General features: G+C 39.2%; 1 protein-coding gene across 9 annotated transcripts in view; it reads right to left on the reverse strand.

Moving 5' to 3' along the window:
- REPS1 (RALBP1 associated Eps domain containing 1) overlaps positions 1-18,563 on the reverse strand; it is a 79,795-nt gene that overhangs the window by 37,789 nt on the left and 23,443 nt on the right. For all 9 annotated transcript variants that reach the window (XM_014864626.3, XM_014864627.3, XM_014864625.3 and 6 more), the window contains exon 2: positions 1,144-1,267. In XM_014864626.3, coding sequence (XP_014720112.1) covers positions 1,144-1,267 — 124 coding nt within the window. The remainder of the gene's footprint in view (positions 1-1,143; positions 1,268-18,563) is intronic.

Consider the following 18,563-nt stretch of genomic DNA (forward strand, 5'->3'; position numbering starts at 1 on the left):
ATTCCTGAAAACATCTTAGGGTTCCCCAACCAAAGACAGCACATGGTCTTCTATCTATCCACTTTAGTCTGGCTTGTGGTACTCCTACAGGCAAACAGTCTACACTCAATCTTAAATGCAGAAGAAAGAGAAAAGACTGAGAAGTCCTCTGCAGGTCAATCGACTCACACTCTTGGACTAGAAAAATACAGCAGCAGCATTATTTTTAGAAGAAAGTTCACTTCCCTCCACTATGACTATCTGTATCTCTCTTTAGAATCTCCACACTAAGGAGAGGAAATATTAAGCTTATTCAGTATTTATGTAAACCAACTCAAAATTACCTGAAAGAATGTAAACTCTCAACTCCAGAAAAATGACGTGTAGCAAACCAGAGGTCCACAATGAAAACCTCCGGCTGACTAATAAATTGAGCTGGTACTTAAAAGTCTTTCATAAGAATTCTAACATCACAGTAAGCCTCAAGTTTTCTCTTTCCCCTTTTCCCTGTGAAAACTACAGAATTCTCTGCATTTGAGTGCCAACCTTTACAGAATTTTCATCAACAAGACTCCAAAATTTAAAAAAAAAAACAAAAATAAAAACAAAAAACCAAGTTAGCCTAGGTGCCACTTAAAAGGTGGTCAGATGTCTATAATTAGGTTTTAATCTGCTAACATTTTAATACTGTCTCTATCATCAGAAAGTGTTGGTTGGCTAATACTTTCTAATTTCAAATGGAGCTGTCTAGTCTTCCCAAACAAGAAAACACAAAGTATAATGTTGTTTTATACTTCGTTAGAAGATTATAACGGTGTCATACATGAAGATGGTCACTACAATCCATCATTTACCTTGATAAAAGTGTTCATCTAAATTCTTTCTAAGCAATTTTTTGTGAATTAATCCTGAAAAATTGCCATTTTTGTTTTTATATTATCATCAAATAGGTATGAAATACATATACACCATAACATATTTAAGATAAGACACATTTTTCTAATATTCAAAACAAAAGAAGCATGGTAGTGAGAATGAGGTCATGACACTTTACTCAAGGGCACAAACGCCACTGTAAAATCCAGAAGACTTAAGAGCTCTACTGACTTCATTTGTGATTTGACGTCTACCTTCATCTCAGTTACTAATGTGTTCCATATTTACCTGTATTTATACTTTCCACTCTTAAAGGGAAGCCAGACTGGGCAACAGCTACAAGTTTCAAAGCAATATAGAACTGACTTCTTCCAAAATAACCAAGTCTTTTTGCACCGCAAAGCTCCTTAATCTGTAAAAGAACAGAATGTTAACATTAAGATTTATGACAAGAATTCTCCAAATAAGCAGTAGCTAACTTCTGCTGATAACTTCTTCAAAATACACAGCTGACATATGGTTTTTACTCTCAACTGATGACCAACTTCCTCAAGTTTCAGGTCTCCATGTTTGAAAATAACTAGGCACTGATCTGACAAGAAGGTCGTCCTTCCATATGATAAGCAATTGTATTAGAATAACTATTTTTTCTTAAAAGTCCTATCTTTTAGAAACAATATATCACCCACTCTTCTTCATAAACACTGTGCATAAAACAGGGCCAAAAAGTTCCTGCAACTAACAGATTATTACGCAGTCATTTAAAGTGATAGTCATAAATGACATATTAAGTGGAAAAAGCAGGATACATAATTTCAACCACATAAACACAAATTAGAAAACAACCTGATACATAAAAATTCAAACCGCAATTTTGTTAGGTGACATTAAGAGTAGGGTTTTTTCCTCTTAATTTCCAGATTGCACTTAACGTGGTATAAACCATTTTCTTTTAAAACAACAATTTGCCTGTTCACTTAGTTTTTAAAGCATGAAGGCTTTCAAGGATCTACACTGATCATTCTAGTCTGCAGCAAGTATTTCCAGACTGGCTACTACAAACAAGTTTCAGGCTAGAAAAGACAGTTTTAGGTTATGAGATTAAATTATAACTCCCAAAGCTAGAATAGATGTCTAGCATACAGACATTATAAAGCAATCTTAAAATAAGCACTAAGTACTCTTATCTCAAGTTCTCAAAAAATACAAATACGTGTAGAAGGGGAGCATATTTAGTCTGTTTTCTTTTCCCAAAACACTCAAATGAAGATTAAGATGCCTGAGATGTTGTGGTATTAAGTCAGAAGTATCTACTAGAATTGCAAAAGAGCACCATCAATGTTAAGCAATACATCACAATAATAGTAACCATTTGTTTACATGCACAAGAAAAGACGACAGTCATTTTTGCTGTGACTGATCAGCACTGGAAGAAGCTCCTGTTTCTGCCTCTAAGGAACATCACTTCTGTGTAAATTTAACATGGCAAGCAGGATAAAGAGGTAGGTTTACATTAAGAGACCTATGAGGAAAAGGAAGACCACACATCCCTGCAGGCTATGCAGGCATTTTGTTATGATTATTGTCCTTATCCACTACCCTTTTCTGTCCACTTAGCACCCCTTAAGGGATCATGACACATCCTAGACACTTCTGTTTATAAAACAAAGCATCTAAAATATGCCAAGTATATGCTAGATACAGGGAAAACCTAAAAGGAAATCACATGTAGTTTATTTATCCTTGTTACATACATTGCTTCAGGTGCCTGTGGGACATTCAGGGGGAGATATCCAGGGAACAGTTAGAAATACAGAGGAAGTGTTCAGAAGAGGGGAGCACGCAGTGAAGATGTGCTCCATACTTGCGAATGAGACAACCGGTGATGGCTGAAGCTGGGGGTAAATGAGATTGCCCATAAGCCTAGAGCAGGGAACACCAAAACCTCAAGGGCAGGTGTAAAAAGGAACCTATGAAAAACGCAGTGGAAGAAGTACCAGCAGCAGTGGGAAACCAAGGTGGAAAGAGGTTTTGGAAGGTGGGAGCAAGCCTTAAGGGAAGTAATCACTGCACGTACAGATTTATGTAAAAGGCATTCAAAAGGAGAAGCCACCCAAATTTATCACAAGAACAAAACAGATAAAATTAATTATGGAATAATATAATGAGAAAACTATGCAGCCCTTAAAACTCACTGCTTACAGTATTAACATTACGAAAACAAGAAGCAGGATCCAAAGCAGTATACACGAGTATAACCCCAATTTTATTAAGATATGTACATACAAATGGCAGTGAACGTGCCAGTGTTTATTTCTGGGTGCTAAGATTAAGGGATATTTGTTTCCTTTACATAGGTCTGAATTGACTACCAAAAATATGTATCATTTAATCAGAAAATTGATAAATAATTTCCAAAAAGGAGAAACAGTAGGGCCAAATACAAAAAGGGGAAAATACACTCTGTATTTTGCAACTAGGAGTTTTTTCTGCTTGAGTAGTTGTAGACATGAGGTAGGGTAAAATCTAGTTTGCAGTGGTTAAGAAAGAAAGAGGAGGAATTTAAGTGGAAAGACAGGTACAAAACAGGTTAAGATGCTTGGCTCTGAAGGTAAGTTTACTTTTGCTTCTGCTGAGGCTCAGCTAGTCAGCGGAAGAAGTGGCACTGGAAACCAGGTCTTCTGATTCCATGCCCAAAGCTCTTTCCATGTTGGGCAGAAGAGCAAGGAAGGATCCTATCTTTCTACTATCTCAGACATAACGAAATTTCAAGAGTTTGTATGTCAAGCTGCTGCCCCAGGAAGCAGGAAAGAGGTTTTGAAGGGGGAGATAAAAGGGCTCAAAGGTAATATTTACAGTTATTTCTCTACAACTGATCCTGGCTTCCCCATTTAAGAAACTCTCTTTGTGGTCCAAGTCCAGCATGTGTGTCACTGACTCTCTCTCCAAACTACCCCAAGTGGAGAGGCCACAAGCCCTCGAAAGCAGGAGAGGAGGAAAGGAGCTGTGATATGCAAATTTAGAAAAATAATTCCTGATGAAACAGTATCAACAAGTCTGATGTGTCATCACAATCTTGTGAATTACACAAAACTTGTCTCTAAAGAAATATTTGGAACAATTCCTAGACACAGAACTGCTGGACCAAAGTACAGCTCTTTCTTGACTTACAGTGGAATTACGTCCTGACAAGCCCATCATAAGCTGAAAATATTATAAGTGGAAAATGCATTTAATACACCTAAGCTAACTGAACATCACAGCTTAACATTCACACCTACAGAGATCAATGTGGCTAGCGAATCATTCTATATCGTTTATACAGCACTTGAGCAAGTTACGTAACTTTACTGTGCCTCAGTTTTCTCATATGTAGACTAGGGAAAATAACATACGAACTCACATCGTTGCTGAGGGGATTCCACGAGACTGTATTTAATAAAGGACTTACAACAGTGTCTGGTCCACACAGGTCATTATTATTATGTTTTATATGCTACCCTGACATAATCTACATTACACAGTCAGGGCCTTCAGAGACCAAGTCATTTCTGAAAACCACATTTTCTTAAGAGCTAACGTCTTTAAGCACCAAAGTGGGTTTTATTATAATTTTTGATGAACAGTTTTATAATACAGGATGCTGTCATGTCTCCATAAGTATTTTGAACTTCTGCTTTAAGAAAATAATTTACCTCATCCCCCTTTGGGAATCTTATTAAAATGATAGTAAGAGAATAAACCCACAAAAATAAATAAGGGGGAAGGGGGAACAATGAACTGACAGGAAATTTCAATAAATGTTAGCAACTAAAAAGCAGATGGAGTCATGCCTAATGAAGGAGGGTGGAAAACATCAGTGCTGAGAACACCCATGGAGAAGAATCAATTTGCCCTGAAAAACCCAGGGACTCACCCAGAAATACTATGTACAGCTAAGGGTGAGACTGGGATGGAAGATCCCAATCTCCATTGTTGCTCACAGAATATTAGCGACCACACTTCACCCTCCAAACAAAAAACTATAGATAATACAGCGGAAGAATGAAATGTCAGGAAAGTACTAGGACAGGTCATATAGATAGGGGTTGTTGCCCCAGAGAAAAGCTTCTGTTTCTAACATTATCAATCCAATTAAGAGTCAGCCCCTGACCCCCTCCCCCCACCGCCTTAAAGTGAGGCAGCCTTTTTGAAGCACCATGCCAAAGTACACAGCGCTCAGTTAGTCTTTCAAGCACCTCATTAAATATGAACATTAAATATGAATACCAAAAATCAACAAGCAACTGAACAAAGCCTATAAAATGGAAGAGAACTGCCAAATCTACAAACAGGGGAAAAAACAACCCTCTGGGGAAAAGACATAATTCATGGAAGAAAGAGCACTTAAAAATATTCTAGCAATGATCCTCTGACAGATTTAAGACTATATGGCATCCGTAAAACAAGAATAGGATACTATGAAAAAGGAACAGAGAACATGATATATGGAAATATACAAAGTTCAGAAGAAATAACAGAAGATAAACAAAAATTTCTCCAGAAGTAGGAAGAGGAGAGGTGAATTGGAATATATGAGAGAAAAGAAACAGAGAATTAATCTAGAATGACCAAACTTATTAAAATGAGGTCTACAAAGAATGCAGAGAAAATAGAACAGTAATAATTATAGAACAAGAGATTTTCCCCAAAGCTAAAGGACACAAGTATTCAGACCGAGAGAGTCTACTAAGTACTCAGCACAATGGGTTAAAGAATTCCTAAACATGTTACTGTGGAACTTGAGAACAGCAAGAATCGAACAAAGATGGCAGGAGTACCCAGAACAGGTGTAGGAGGAGGGTAAGAGGGAGAGGCACTGAGCACTGAAGAAAAATATTAACTGGACTGGAATCAGACTTCTCACCAATAACACTGAATATCAGAAAACAATGAAGCAACATCCTCAAGGTTCTATCAAAAAATTATTTTCAGGGGCTGGCCCCGTGGCTGAGTGGTTAAGTTTCTGCGCCCCGCTGCAGGGGGCCCAGTGTTTCGTTGGTTCGAATCCTGGGTACGGACATGGCACTGCTCATCAAACCATGCTGAGGCAGCATCCCACATGCCCCAACTAGAAGGACCCACAACAAAGAATACACAATACCAGGGGGCTTTGGGGAGAAAAAGGAAAAAAATAAAATCTTTAAAAAAAAAACTTGTTTTCAACCTAGAATTCTGTATTCAAACTAGCATCAAGATGATGGAAAGAACAGATACTTCTATAGATGCAGAAATAAAAAAAGTTTGTCTCCTGTGAACACTTTTTTGGGAAAATATTTGAGACAGAGCATCCAGGAAAAGTAGATATACACCAAGAAAGTAGGGAAACGAAGTTGCAGGATGACAGCTATGCAACTGGCCTAGAAAGCAACCAGTTCAGGTGAAAGTAAAACGACAGCGGCTCCAGGAGGAAGATTTCTGGAAAAATAAAGGGGAAGAAATGATAAAAAGACATATAGTGCAAGAAAAAAAGAGAGGCAATTAAGAAAGTCTAGGGGGAAAAGCTGTATAAGAGTATAATCATAATACAATATCTGCATCTGCAATAAAAATATTTATATCATAATGTAAAAATTTCATTTTCAACTTTTAGATTCAATCTAAAGTCAAAACATATTAAATAATTAAGAACCGTGGTGCTAGAACAAGGTACAAATGTCATCAAGATTAAATATGTAAAAGTATAGCCAGCGAGTTGAGAGAGAGAAGGGTTAGGGTTAGGGAGAAGGCCTGGGCTTCCTGTTTCTGGTCCAGCATGTAAGAAGCTTGGAAGTCGACGCTGTGTCCTAACAAGCAAAAAGTTGAACAAACTGAAAAATCAAGAATTCTTCTTCGATCCATAAGAGAAGTGAGGTCACAGAGCAAACTGCTGACCCCCAAATTAGAGACCTGCAGAAAGCAAATAGTCACAACTTACTAGGAGAAACCCATCAGCATCAACCTCCTCAAAAGCAGTGAGGGAAGGGAAGATGGAACTGTAACTGATGAACGGCTGCAGGCTCAGTGTTCACAAGCCTGAGACGTGAAAACTACAGGGGAACCTAATCAGAGGGGGCCCCAAAATAATGTGAGCTGTACCTCCTAGAGCCCTTACCAGGTCCTCACAACGAATCTCAGAGAAAAATCCCCTGTGCTACTGGCATGGGGAGGGAGAAGGAACCATTCTGAAACCCACCAGAGGGCTCTGTTGCTAACAAGGCCCGCCCTCAGGAGAAACTACCTAACCAGAGACTAACTGCCCAGGTTTCACCAGAGCCTAACCGACCTGGGGGAAGGCAACATCCAACCCCAGCCCATCCTACCCATCCTGAACCAGCACTGGGAGGGGAGAAGACCGTGGGCCTAAGAAGCACTTGTGAAGTTCACTGTGCAGAGGGTCAGGCTCACCAAAAGCCTGAGGCATAACCCCAGGACCACAGGAGACCTCCCCCAACACCTCCCACAGCACCAAAGCCTGTGTACAGCAATTCATTACCCTAGCACATCAGGTCTGCTAGAAAAAGATTACAAGATGCAGGAAAAGGCAAAAAACAGTTTGAAGAGACAGAGCAAGCATCAGAACCAGTCTCAGATAGGCAGGGATGCTGGAAGAATGAGATCAGGAATTTAAAACAGCTATGATTGATAGGTGAGGGGCTCTAATGGATAGTAAACAGCATGCAAATACAGATGGGAACGTAAGCAGAGATGGAAATTCTAAAAAAGAACCAAACAAAAAAAGCTACATATCAGAAACACTGTAAAAGAATGAAGAACACCTTTGATGGGCTTCTTAGTAGACTGGCTGAGGAAAGAATCTGAGCTAGAAGATACCTCGGTAGGAACCTCTAAAACTGAAAAAGCAAAGAGGAAAAAAAAAAATCTGGAAAAATCCAGAACAGAATATTCAAGAACTGTAGGACAACTACAAAAGGTATATCATAAGTGAAATGGGAAGACAAGAAGAAAGAGAGTGAGAACAGAAGAAATATTTACAACAATGACTGAGAATTTCCCCAAATCAATGCCAGAAACCAAACCACAGATCCAGGAAGGTGAGAGAACACTAAGCAGGATAAATGCCAGAAAGTACACTTGGGCCCATCACAAAAATTAACTGAAAGTAGACCACAGACCGAAATGTAACATGCAAAACCAAGAACTCCTAGAAGACAACAGAGGAGAAAGCCTAAATGGCTTGGCGATGACTTCTCAGACATAGCATCAAAGCCATGATCCATGAAAGAAGAACTGATAAGCTGGCCTTCTGCTAAGAGAACAAGAAGACAAGTCACAGACTGTGAGAAAATATTTGCAGAAGACATATCTGATTAAGGACTGCTCTTGAAACTAAACAATAAAAAAACCTAACAACGTGATTAAACAATGGGCTAAAGACTTTAACAGACACCTCACCAAAGAAGATATACAGATGGCAAGCAAGCATATGAAGAGATGTCCCACATCATAGGTCATCAGAATGCAAATTAAATGCAAATTAAAACAAAAATACCACTCCAAATCCATCAGAATGGCCGAAATCCACTGACAACACCAAATGCTGGTGAGGATAGGGAGCAACAGGAATTCTCACTCAATACCAGTGGGAATGCAGAATGGTATAGTCAGTTTGGTGATTTCTTACAAAAATAAACATACTCTTACCATACAGCAATCATGCTCCTGAAGGAGCTGAAAACTTATGTCCACAAAAAACCTGCACACAGATGTTTACAGCAGCTTTATTTATAATTACCAAAACTTGGAGGCAACCAAGACATCCTTCAGTATGTGAATGGATAAGCTGTGGTACATCCACACAATGAATGTTATTTAGAGCTAAAAAGAAATGAGCTATCAAGCCAAGAAGACATGGAGGAAACCTAAATGCATATCACTAAGTGCAAGACGCCAGTCTGAAAAGGCTACATACTGTATGATTCCAACTATCTGACATTCTGGAAAAGATAAAACTATGGAGACAGTAAAAATATCAGTAGGTGCCAGGGGTTGGGGGAGCAGTATGAGTAACTGGAACAGAGAGGATTTTTAGAACAATGAAAATATTCTGTATGATACCATAATGATGTTTGACGTCATTATACAGTTGTCCAAATCCAAGCCGACATTTTAAGAGTGAACCCTAATGTAAACTATGGACTTTGGTGGGGGATGTTGATAATGGGGGAGGCTATGCATGTGTGGGGGAAATCTCTGTACCCTCAGCTCAATTTTGCTATGAATCTTAAACTGAATTACAAAATAAAGTCTACTAAAAAAAAAAGGCATGGGCTGATATTCTCAACTGAAGACAAGAATTAATATGACAAAAAAATAAATAAAGTTTCAAATAGTAACAGAGAAACTAAAAATAAGATTTTGGCAAAGAGAGGAACAGAGACAAGTAACTAAAATAAATGAAATCCTTATTTACTATAGCAGGACAATGTCTAAAATTGATAAGCCAAGATAAAGTGGGAATTTTTTAAAAAGAGTATGAAGTAATCAAAGAAACAGTCTAATAAGTTCAAAGTGGCTTCTGTAGGAAACAACACTAAGTATAGAAAAAGAGAAGGAGGGGAGAAAACTTGTTTTTTATAAAAAGCCCTTACAATCTCTTTGATGGTTTTTTAACCTTGTTTTGATGCAAACCAAAAGCATATACTTTTTTTTTTTAAAGATTTTATTTTTCCTTTCTTTCCCCAAAGCCCCTTGGTACATAGTTGTGTATTTTTAGTTGTGGGTCCTTCTACTTGTGGCATGTGGAATGCCACCTCAGCATGGCCTGATGAGAGGTGCCATGTCTGCGCCCAGGATCGGAACCGGCGAAACCCTGGGCTGCCGAAGCAGAGCGCATGAACTTAACCACTTAGCCACAGGACCGGCCCCCAAAAGCCTATACTTTTAAAAGGCATAGTAAACAGAGACTCCTATATTTTTGACACTGTAGATTTTATAAACAAATTAGTATACTGTACTATATTGCAATTATGTATTCAAGGCCTTTAAAAAAAGTGGAATGGTTTTCTTTCACCTAATGAAATAACACTATTAACAGAGTTTTTTTGTTCTGTTCTTCGTAATGATTTGTGACTTTTTCCTTGTTTCCAAGCTATCACTTTTTGCTCTATCAGCAGTCTTTCTACTTTTGCTCTTCTGCCTGTATGCCATGGGCTTAAAAACAGAACTTTTTAAAACTGTATAAAACAAGAATAAATAGTTCTTTAATAATAACTCACAGTTCTCCAATGAGCAAAGTACATGAGTATCATTTTTTAACTTCCGGATATGCAAATATGGAGGTTATGGCAGGGGAGGAGAGGTTAACATTTACTGAGTACACACAATGGTAAACCCAGTGCTAAATACCGAAGAGTTCCTCATTTTATCTGAAAAATAATGGACTACAATTGGTATTACTATCATTTTACAGAGGAGAAAAGAGAATCAGACTGGCCAAGTAACTATGGCCAGAGGGCCCAAGCTAGGGGCCAGCCCAGTGGCTGAGTGGTTAAGTTTTCGAGCTCTGCTGCGGCAGCCCAGGGTTTCAGTGGTTTGGATCCTGGACGCGGACATGGCACCGCTCACCAGGCCACGTTGAGGCGGCATCCCACATGCCACAACTAGAAGGACCTGCAACCATGTACTAGGGGGGATTTGGGGAGATAAAGCAGAAAAAAAAAAGGCAGAGCTATAATTCAAAGTTATGCCTTTAATTTTACCCAGACATGCTGTACATTGTCCTTTACCCAGGAATGCTGGCTTCCTTAGGGCAGGTTCCCTCAAGGAGTCCTAAAGCATGTCTTATGGTCCAGAGTGCCTAGCACGTGGTGACAATGAAAGAGTAGTTTAAATGCATAAGGAAGGCTCCTTAATCCTATGGAGAGAATGTGAAAGCACAGGGAATGTTAACGATAAAGATGTAAGAAGTTATTTCTTATTTGAATTGAGAAAAGACCAAAGTAAAGCAGATGCCAAATTACATGTTTAAGCTTGAATCCATGATCTGAATCACAAAATATAAGAACTCGAAAAAACAAAATAAGGAAGATATCGAAACTATATATAATACTGAGATAGAATTATGCCAGCAAGCTGTCAATAGTCTCTCCAAAATAAAATTTTATGAATAAATTTAATATAGTAAAATATAATAAAGTAATTTCCATCCTTTATAGGCATTATCAGGTTAAAAATGAGCAAGTGATTTTGCTGCTTTCATTTTTATAAACATTCTTCAGTTCAAGTGGGACTGGGTCAGCAGACAGGCTGACTCTCGATGGCTTAAAAGCCTGGCAATTTGGTCTACCTACACGCACAACAGAGGATAGCCAGTCAGTGTAACTTTTTTTTTTTTGAGGAAGATTAGCCCTGAGCTAACTACTGCCAATCCTCCTGTTTTTGCTGAGGAAGACTGGCCCTGAGCTAACACTCATGCCCATCTTCTTCTACTTTATACATGGGACACCTACCACAGCATGGCTTTTGCCAAGCAGTGCCATGTCCACACCCGGGATGTGAACTGGTGAACCCTGGGACGCCGAGAAACAGAACGTGCGAACTTAACCGCTGCGTCACCGGGCCGGCCCGCTCAGTGTAACTTCTATTGTTTCACTAACTAGTTAGACTAGACTGGCTCCTACCCCTCTGTGACTCACTAACTTTCCTACTGGGATACCTGTACTGGAGATCCACGCCTACTAGAGACAGCAAAAGAAAGCAGGGGCAACTGTACCGAACACCTATTACTAGGAAGGCTGTTTACTTGTTATCCGTCTTAATGCTCAGAAGAATCCTCTGGAGTTGTCTACCAGTACCCCCAGTTCGTAGGAAAGGAAACTGAAGCTGCTAAGTGGCAGAGCCAGGATTCAAAGCCAGGTTAGCCTCAGTTCAAAGTCTCTCTGTTCCCAGCTGCCTCCAAAGCACGGCTAAACAGAACTCAACGCTGGCGTGCTTACGGAGCAGCAGCTCCAGAACGCATTCCAAAGAGCCCCAGCGTGGTTAAAGGCTCTGCAGTCGAATAAGCTGAGATGTATTACAGCCCCCTTGGAGACTTTCCAATGCATTTTTAGCCCATAAGAGGCACTGAAAAATCCTACAGTCTAGAAACAAACCCCTCTTTGGTTTTAGCATCTACTAACTGGCTTCAGAACTGGTGGTCCATAGATCAGGTGCTCTGTATAACAGACTCTGGGAATCAATGTTGCAGACCCCAGAGCAGCGATTCTCCAACTCTCTGGTCTCAGGAGCCCTCGTACATGCTTAAAAATTACTGAGGACTCCCCCAAAGCTTTTGTTTTTGTGGGTTATATTTACTGATATTTACCATAGTAGAATTTAAACTGAGAAACTAAAAAAGAACGTATTTACAAATTCACGTAAAAACAAGAATAATCCTATTACATGTAACATAAACTTTTATGAAAATAACTATTTTCCAAAATTAAAAAAAAGTGAGTGAGAAGAGTACATTCATTTTTTTTTTTAACTAATTTATTTTTTGGTGAGGAAGCTTGGTCCTGAGCTAACATCTGTTGCCAATCTTCCTCCATTTTTTTTTCTCCCCAAAGCCCCAGAGCATAGCTGTACATCCTAGTTGTAAGTCCTTCTAGTTCCTCTATATGGGATGCCACCTCAGCATGACTTGATGAGTGGTGTATAGGTCCACGCCCAGGATCCGAACCCATGAACCCCAGGCCGCTGAAGTGGAACGCACAAACTTAACCACCACGCCACTGGGCCGAGTACATTCTTTTATACATATGCAAATTTCCTTAATTTCTGGCTTAGGAGAAGGTTCCATATTTGCTTCTGTATTTGATTTACTGCAATATGTTGTTTTGTTTAAAGGATAAGAGGATACTCCCACTTTACACAGATACATGTTGGAAAACAGAGGACTATTTAAATAGCTTTTTCAGATAATTCTGCTATTATTTTTTTTTTGAGGAAGATTAGCCCTGAGCTAACTGCTGCCAATCCTCCTCTTTTCCCTGAGGAAGACTGGCCCTGAGCTAACACCCATGCCCATCTTCCTCTGCTTTATATGTGGGATGCCTACCACAGCATGGCTTGCCAAATGGTGCCATGTCCACATCCGGGATCCGAACCAGTGAACCCGGGCCACCGAAGCGGAATGTGTGCACTTAACCACTGTGCCACCAGGCTGGCCCAATCTGCTATTATTTTTTGATACCACACCAAAACTCAACACATGGCAGTTATTTAAAGGTTAGCTGCAATGTGGAATCTGAAGCCACATCAATAAACTTTTCTGTATACTCTTACATTAAAATCTCTTGGTATATCTGGTGCATTGCATCCTGCATAGGTTGGGTGTAAACTATTGGTTCACTGAGTTATGCAGATCTTCCAAATGTTGATACATTTCATTTGTAAAATATTTTAAAAATCACATTTGTTAATATCGCCACTGATCGCATCAGAAAAGTCATTAAATACTGGGAATACAAGTACATGGATGCAATAAACGTTTTCCCAAATCTTAATTTTTGCCAGAAAGTTTGAACTCTATCATTAGTAACAAATAGCATCAGTCGTCTTAAGTGACAAGCACACTTTCTTTGTTCTCAAAAAAATATCTGTCCAACACCCTAGTTGCTCTTCCAAGAAAAATAATGTTCCATGAAAAAGTAGTTAGTATAGCTCATGACTCAAACAATAAAATAAGTACTTTGGGGGCTGGCTGGGTGGCTTAGTGGTTAAGTTCATGCACTCTGCTTTGGGCCTGCAGTTTGCAGGTTCAGAGCCTGGGTGCAGACCCAGCACCGCTCATCCAGCCACACTGTGGTGGCATCCCACATAAAATAGAGGAAGATGGACACAGATGTTAGCTCAGTGGCAATCTTCCTCAAGCAAAAAGATGAGGATTGGCAACAGATGTTAGCTCAGGGCCAATCTTCCTCACAAAAAAAAAAAAAGAAAAGAAAAGAAAAGAAAGCAGACCAACTAAAACACTTGGACCATCTATCTATACATTCTGTCCCAGAGGGTGTTCTATAGTTAACACCAGAAAAATGGCATAAAATAGATGGCAAAAACTGCAGTAATGCCCCTTCAGGTCCTTTAGCAAGCAGGGTGGAAAAAGACAGGGAGACCACGTTTCATGAAAGATAATCACATATACAGGCATTATTATATATTAACCTGTCCTACTTACATTATAGTACTAGATTGTTTCCACTATATAAGATACAGGAAAAAAAAATATTCTCAGTCCATCAATGAATCATTATACGATGGTTTTATATAAGATCTTGTTATCTGGCAAAATGACTCAAGGTACTGAGACAACTGGAGAGTAACCAAGGGAAATTAATTCAAAGAAAACGTGTTACCTCACCCTCACTGGGGTGTCAGCTACAGTCCTTACAGTCATATTTCCACAGAGTGAACAACACAAGAATTCTACAGCACCTCCTCCTCTTTTCCTTCAACGGGTCAAGACTGCTCCTGCTGCAGAGACGTGCTGTGTCCTCATTAGGTTCTCCCCTCAGATCTTTGCTTGGCTGGCTGCTTCTGTCATTCAGGTCGCTCAACTCAAGTGTTGTGATCTCAGAGGCCTTCCTTGGGCACCCTACTGTTCACTTGTTTGTTGTCAACATCTTCCAAAAGAATAAGACTCCAGAGAACAGGGAAGACCTCCTATATTCCCAGCACCTAGAACAACTCCTGATGCACAGCATCAAAATATGTTTGTTGGTTGGGTGAATATTTTGAATCAACTTTGCTGCAGTCTCTCTACACTCCTATACACGGACTACCAGATTAACAATCCTAAAGTAGAGTTTCAAATAATGTTTATTACATTTTAAAGAACAAACTTCTAAGTCTAGCATTCAAGACTCTCCATAATATAGCCCAAAACTTCCTTCCTAGTCTTACTCTGGCCAATCTAGCGTGGGCTCTCCTCTCTCCACACTTGTGCTTTTCTCTCTCACCAGATCACTCTCTAACCTACATCTACCTATTAAAATTCTATGTTTCCTTCATGACCCACCATCAGAGCCTCCTCTTTCCTGTAACATTTTCTATTCTTCCCACTACATAAGCAAATGACTTTTCCTTTGAACCAGCACTCCAACTTCTACCAGTTGAGTTACTTGCGTCATCTATGTAATTATGTGAACCACACCACACTCCCTCTACCTCCTTCTTCTGCTAAGCTCCTTGGGTCAGGGACTATGACTCTTGTTGTTGTTGTTAGTGCTGTCGAGTGGATTCATACTCCTAGTGACCCTGTGGACAACAGAGCGGACCCGTGCTCAGTCTTTTTGTGCTATCCTCTCACCTTCCGGTGCTATAGCAGACAATGCTCCACTGCTATTCACGGGGTTTTCATAGCCAATTTTTTGGACGTGGATAGCCAGATCTTCCTTTCTAGTCTTAGTCTGGAAGCTCCACTGAAACCTGTGCACTATGGGTAACTCGTATTTTTTGAAATCCCGGTGGCATAGCTTTCAGTATCCCAGCAACACGCAGCCACCACAGTATGACAACCATCAGATTGGCGGTGGGTTCCATAACTGGGAAACAGACCTGAGAGTGACGGACGTTAACCATGAGATCACCAGTGCTGGCTGGCTACGACTTGGTCATACTGGAATCTGCTGCAACATCCGGCACTGTGCTTTGCACATGGTAGGCACAGTGCTGAAGGGACTTGTCCCCCTGGTGTCCAAACCCTCCGGATTTATCAAATTAATTCTGTTAGTCTTCATTAGAATTAAATCTCTTACTTACAAGCTAATTTTCACAATTTCTTCAAAAATTAAATATTTCCTAGTAACAAACATTGTTTGCTTTGTCCAAGGTAGTTAGATTACACGTGATCCACGCACACCTGCCTATCATCTTCGCCACTGCAGAACAGTGTGGAAGGAGAAAAAGTCAAGAAAAATGCCAAGGGCAAAGAAGACAGGGGCACACATCAAAGCCAAGCCATCCCAACGCAATAATTTCCTTCCAAACAGGGCTGTCAACACAGCATGTTCAGCTTGTTTTTAAGCTATGAGGGCGCAGTCATCTCCAGTATTTTCCTTTGTTACAAAAACCATTTAATTTAAATACTTAGCACAGTCCAACAAACAGGCAGGGAATTATATCCATTTCTGCACTCATGAAGTGTGTCTGCATTCCTCAATGACTTTTGCTATCACTTAGAGACCATCCACTGCCAACTCCCTACTAAACTCAGGTCTAAGCTGAAGGCAATCTCACCAACCCTTTCGAGACACGTAGCAGCCGTACTAGAGCAAGTATCTCATCTCACTGTCATTACATTACTTTCTCATCCAAAATCTTCAGTGCTTATTTCTTTGCTTACCCAACTCAAACGACCTTTATTTCAAGCCTGCAGTTGAAAACCACATTGCGTCTTTGCTTTCTCCTGCTGTGATTTTATCCTAACGCTTATGTCAAGAAACAGGCGTTCTTTGGTTCTTTTCTCCCTTTCACTCACACCATCATGCATAACTTCCATTTCACATTTCAACTTGAGTTAAGGATGAGTTCTCTATGTCTTTCCCCAACAGCATGCCCATGGGTAAAATACGATATTGTCTATACATTGTTATGTTGACAAGTGGCAGACAGTAATTTATAGACACTTTAAAAATAAGAAATGTATAAAACTTGTCATAACTACTATAGCTAAATAGCAATATCAGACTTGAGCCCTTACTATATATCAGGCACTGAAATATTAGATATGTACTGGATAAGTATTAATCCCCTTTCTACATTACAAGTATTTGTAAAAGGTACATATTTTTCAATACAAAAAACCCCAAAACTACAAATGTCTCCCATAACTTTTCAGCAGAAGTAGTTCAAATATATTACACATATTCATTTTCCCCCTACTAATATTATCATAGAAATCTGTCAAAAGAACACACTATAACAATATAGATTACTGGTATATGACCTAGAATCTTCTTAATATTTGGAAGGCAGATTTTATTCCATCTGCTAAAGAAAGAAACTATAAGAAATGTGTTGAGTTAAATAATCAACTTCAAAGAGGATTGAAATAGATTCTAAAAGTTTATGGTGTTCTTAACTTCAACTTTTGGATGGTACAGATATTTAAAGAGATTCCTCCTAGCAATATCTGACTCCTACTTCTTTAACTATAAATTTTACTTGCTTTGGGCAATATAAACTCCTGTTGACAGTCTACTATGATAAGAGTTTTGTACATATAGACCAATAAATATCTTACTGCTTATAAGCAGTATCATACTCATTAGTTATCTAAACAAATAAAACACTTCTGATAGCCTTAAAATGTAAAGACTCTGATATGAAAAACATGACTGCCTATAAAGTTTTAGTTCAAGTCCCAAATTCTCAATTAATTTTTTACTTTATCTACATTAACAAAAAAAAAAACCTTAAAAGGAAAAAAGAAACTAAAACACAGACTAAAGGTAAGAAAGCAGAAAAACAATAAAAATGCAAAAGTGGTTTGAAAACTACCACAAACCATCTAAAACTTAAGCTTAAAGTAGCAGTATTTGCCTTTAGGAAATATAACTGGAGAATGGGAATAGTCTAGGAAAATAAATCCAGCCAGTCAACTATACTTAGGGCAACCATAAAATTTACATCCAATCTGGGACATTTGCAACAGTGGAAAGGGGCATTATTCATAATTACAGCTGGACAAGAGGCAAACACTGGGATTGCCTCAAGCAAACCCATCCCACAACTGCCCTTTTAAAATGCCTTTAAAAAGAAATGATCCCATTTAACCAGCTGCATAAGGTGACATGAAAAAGCCAACATTTACAAACTGTTTCCTCACATGCTATATTAAATATTAATTTTTGATTAAGAAGTAATATTTTTCAGGAAAGTTACTAGTTATCAAATCCTTCTGTTTCCTTACATGGAGGCCTAACTGACTATTCTAGAGCCATCGCAACTCCTAATCAAAAATTTAAAAACCATAATAAAAGAAACATTTAAACAGTGTGGATAAGGCATCGTTCTAAGCATTTTATAAATTAGCTCATTTAGACTTTGTAACAGGAACTTTTATCCCTATTTTATAGACGAGAAAACACACAGGGTTAAGCATCCCACCCCTGGTCAAAGTGAGCGGCCAGCTGAGGATTCCAGAGTGAGCTCCCACCTACTGCGTTGACCATGACTGCCCCTTTAGTGGGAGGACCGGGAGCCCACGATTTTCCATAAACACAAAGAATAGAGTAGAGCTCTGAAGTGTCCGCAGTCAGTGAGCAGAATCAGAGGGAACAAGGTTAAGCACCTGTGATAAAATTTCAGGTACATATCCTTTACCAGTGGTCAGGAAATAGCATACACGGGCTTGGGAAATTTCTTTACTCATGATAAAGGGAAACCCATTTATTTCACTGTTAGGATAATATGCTAACCTGTGCTATGGGCTATTGCAGGTTACTAGAGAGTGAGGATGACGACAATAATGACAATTATGATAAGAGCCAGTTATTAATGGTACATATACGTGTCAGGTCCTGTTCCAAGCTCAGCGACATATTAACTAATATAAGCATCCTAAAGATCCTGTGAGGTAGGTACTGTTTTACAGATGAGAAAACTGACACGTTGGTGAACTTGCTCAAGGATGCACACCAATTAATGGAACTTGGATTGAAACCCATGCTCTTAACCACTACATT

Source organism: Equus asinus, chromosome 24, assembly GCF_041296235.1.
Source record: "Equus asinus isolate D_3611 breed Donkey chromosome 24, EquAss-T2T_v2, whole genome shotgun sequence".
In the NCBI taxonomy this organism is placed as follows: domain Eukaryota; kingdom Metazoa; phylum Chordata; class Mammalia; order Perissodactyla; family Equidae; genus Equus; species Equus asinus.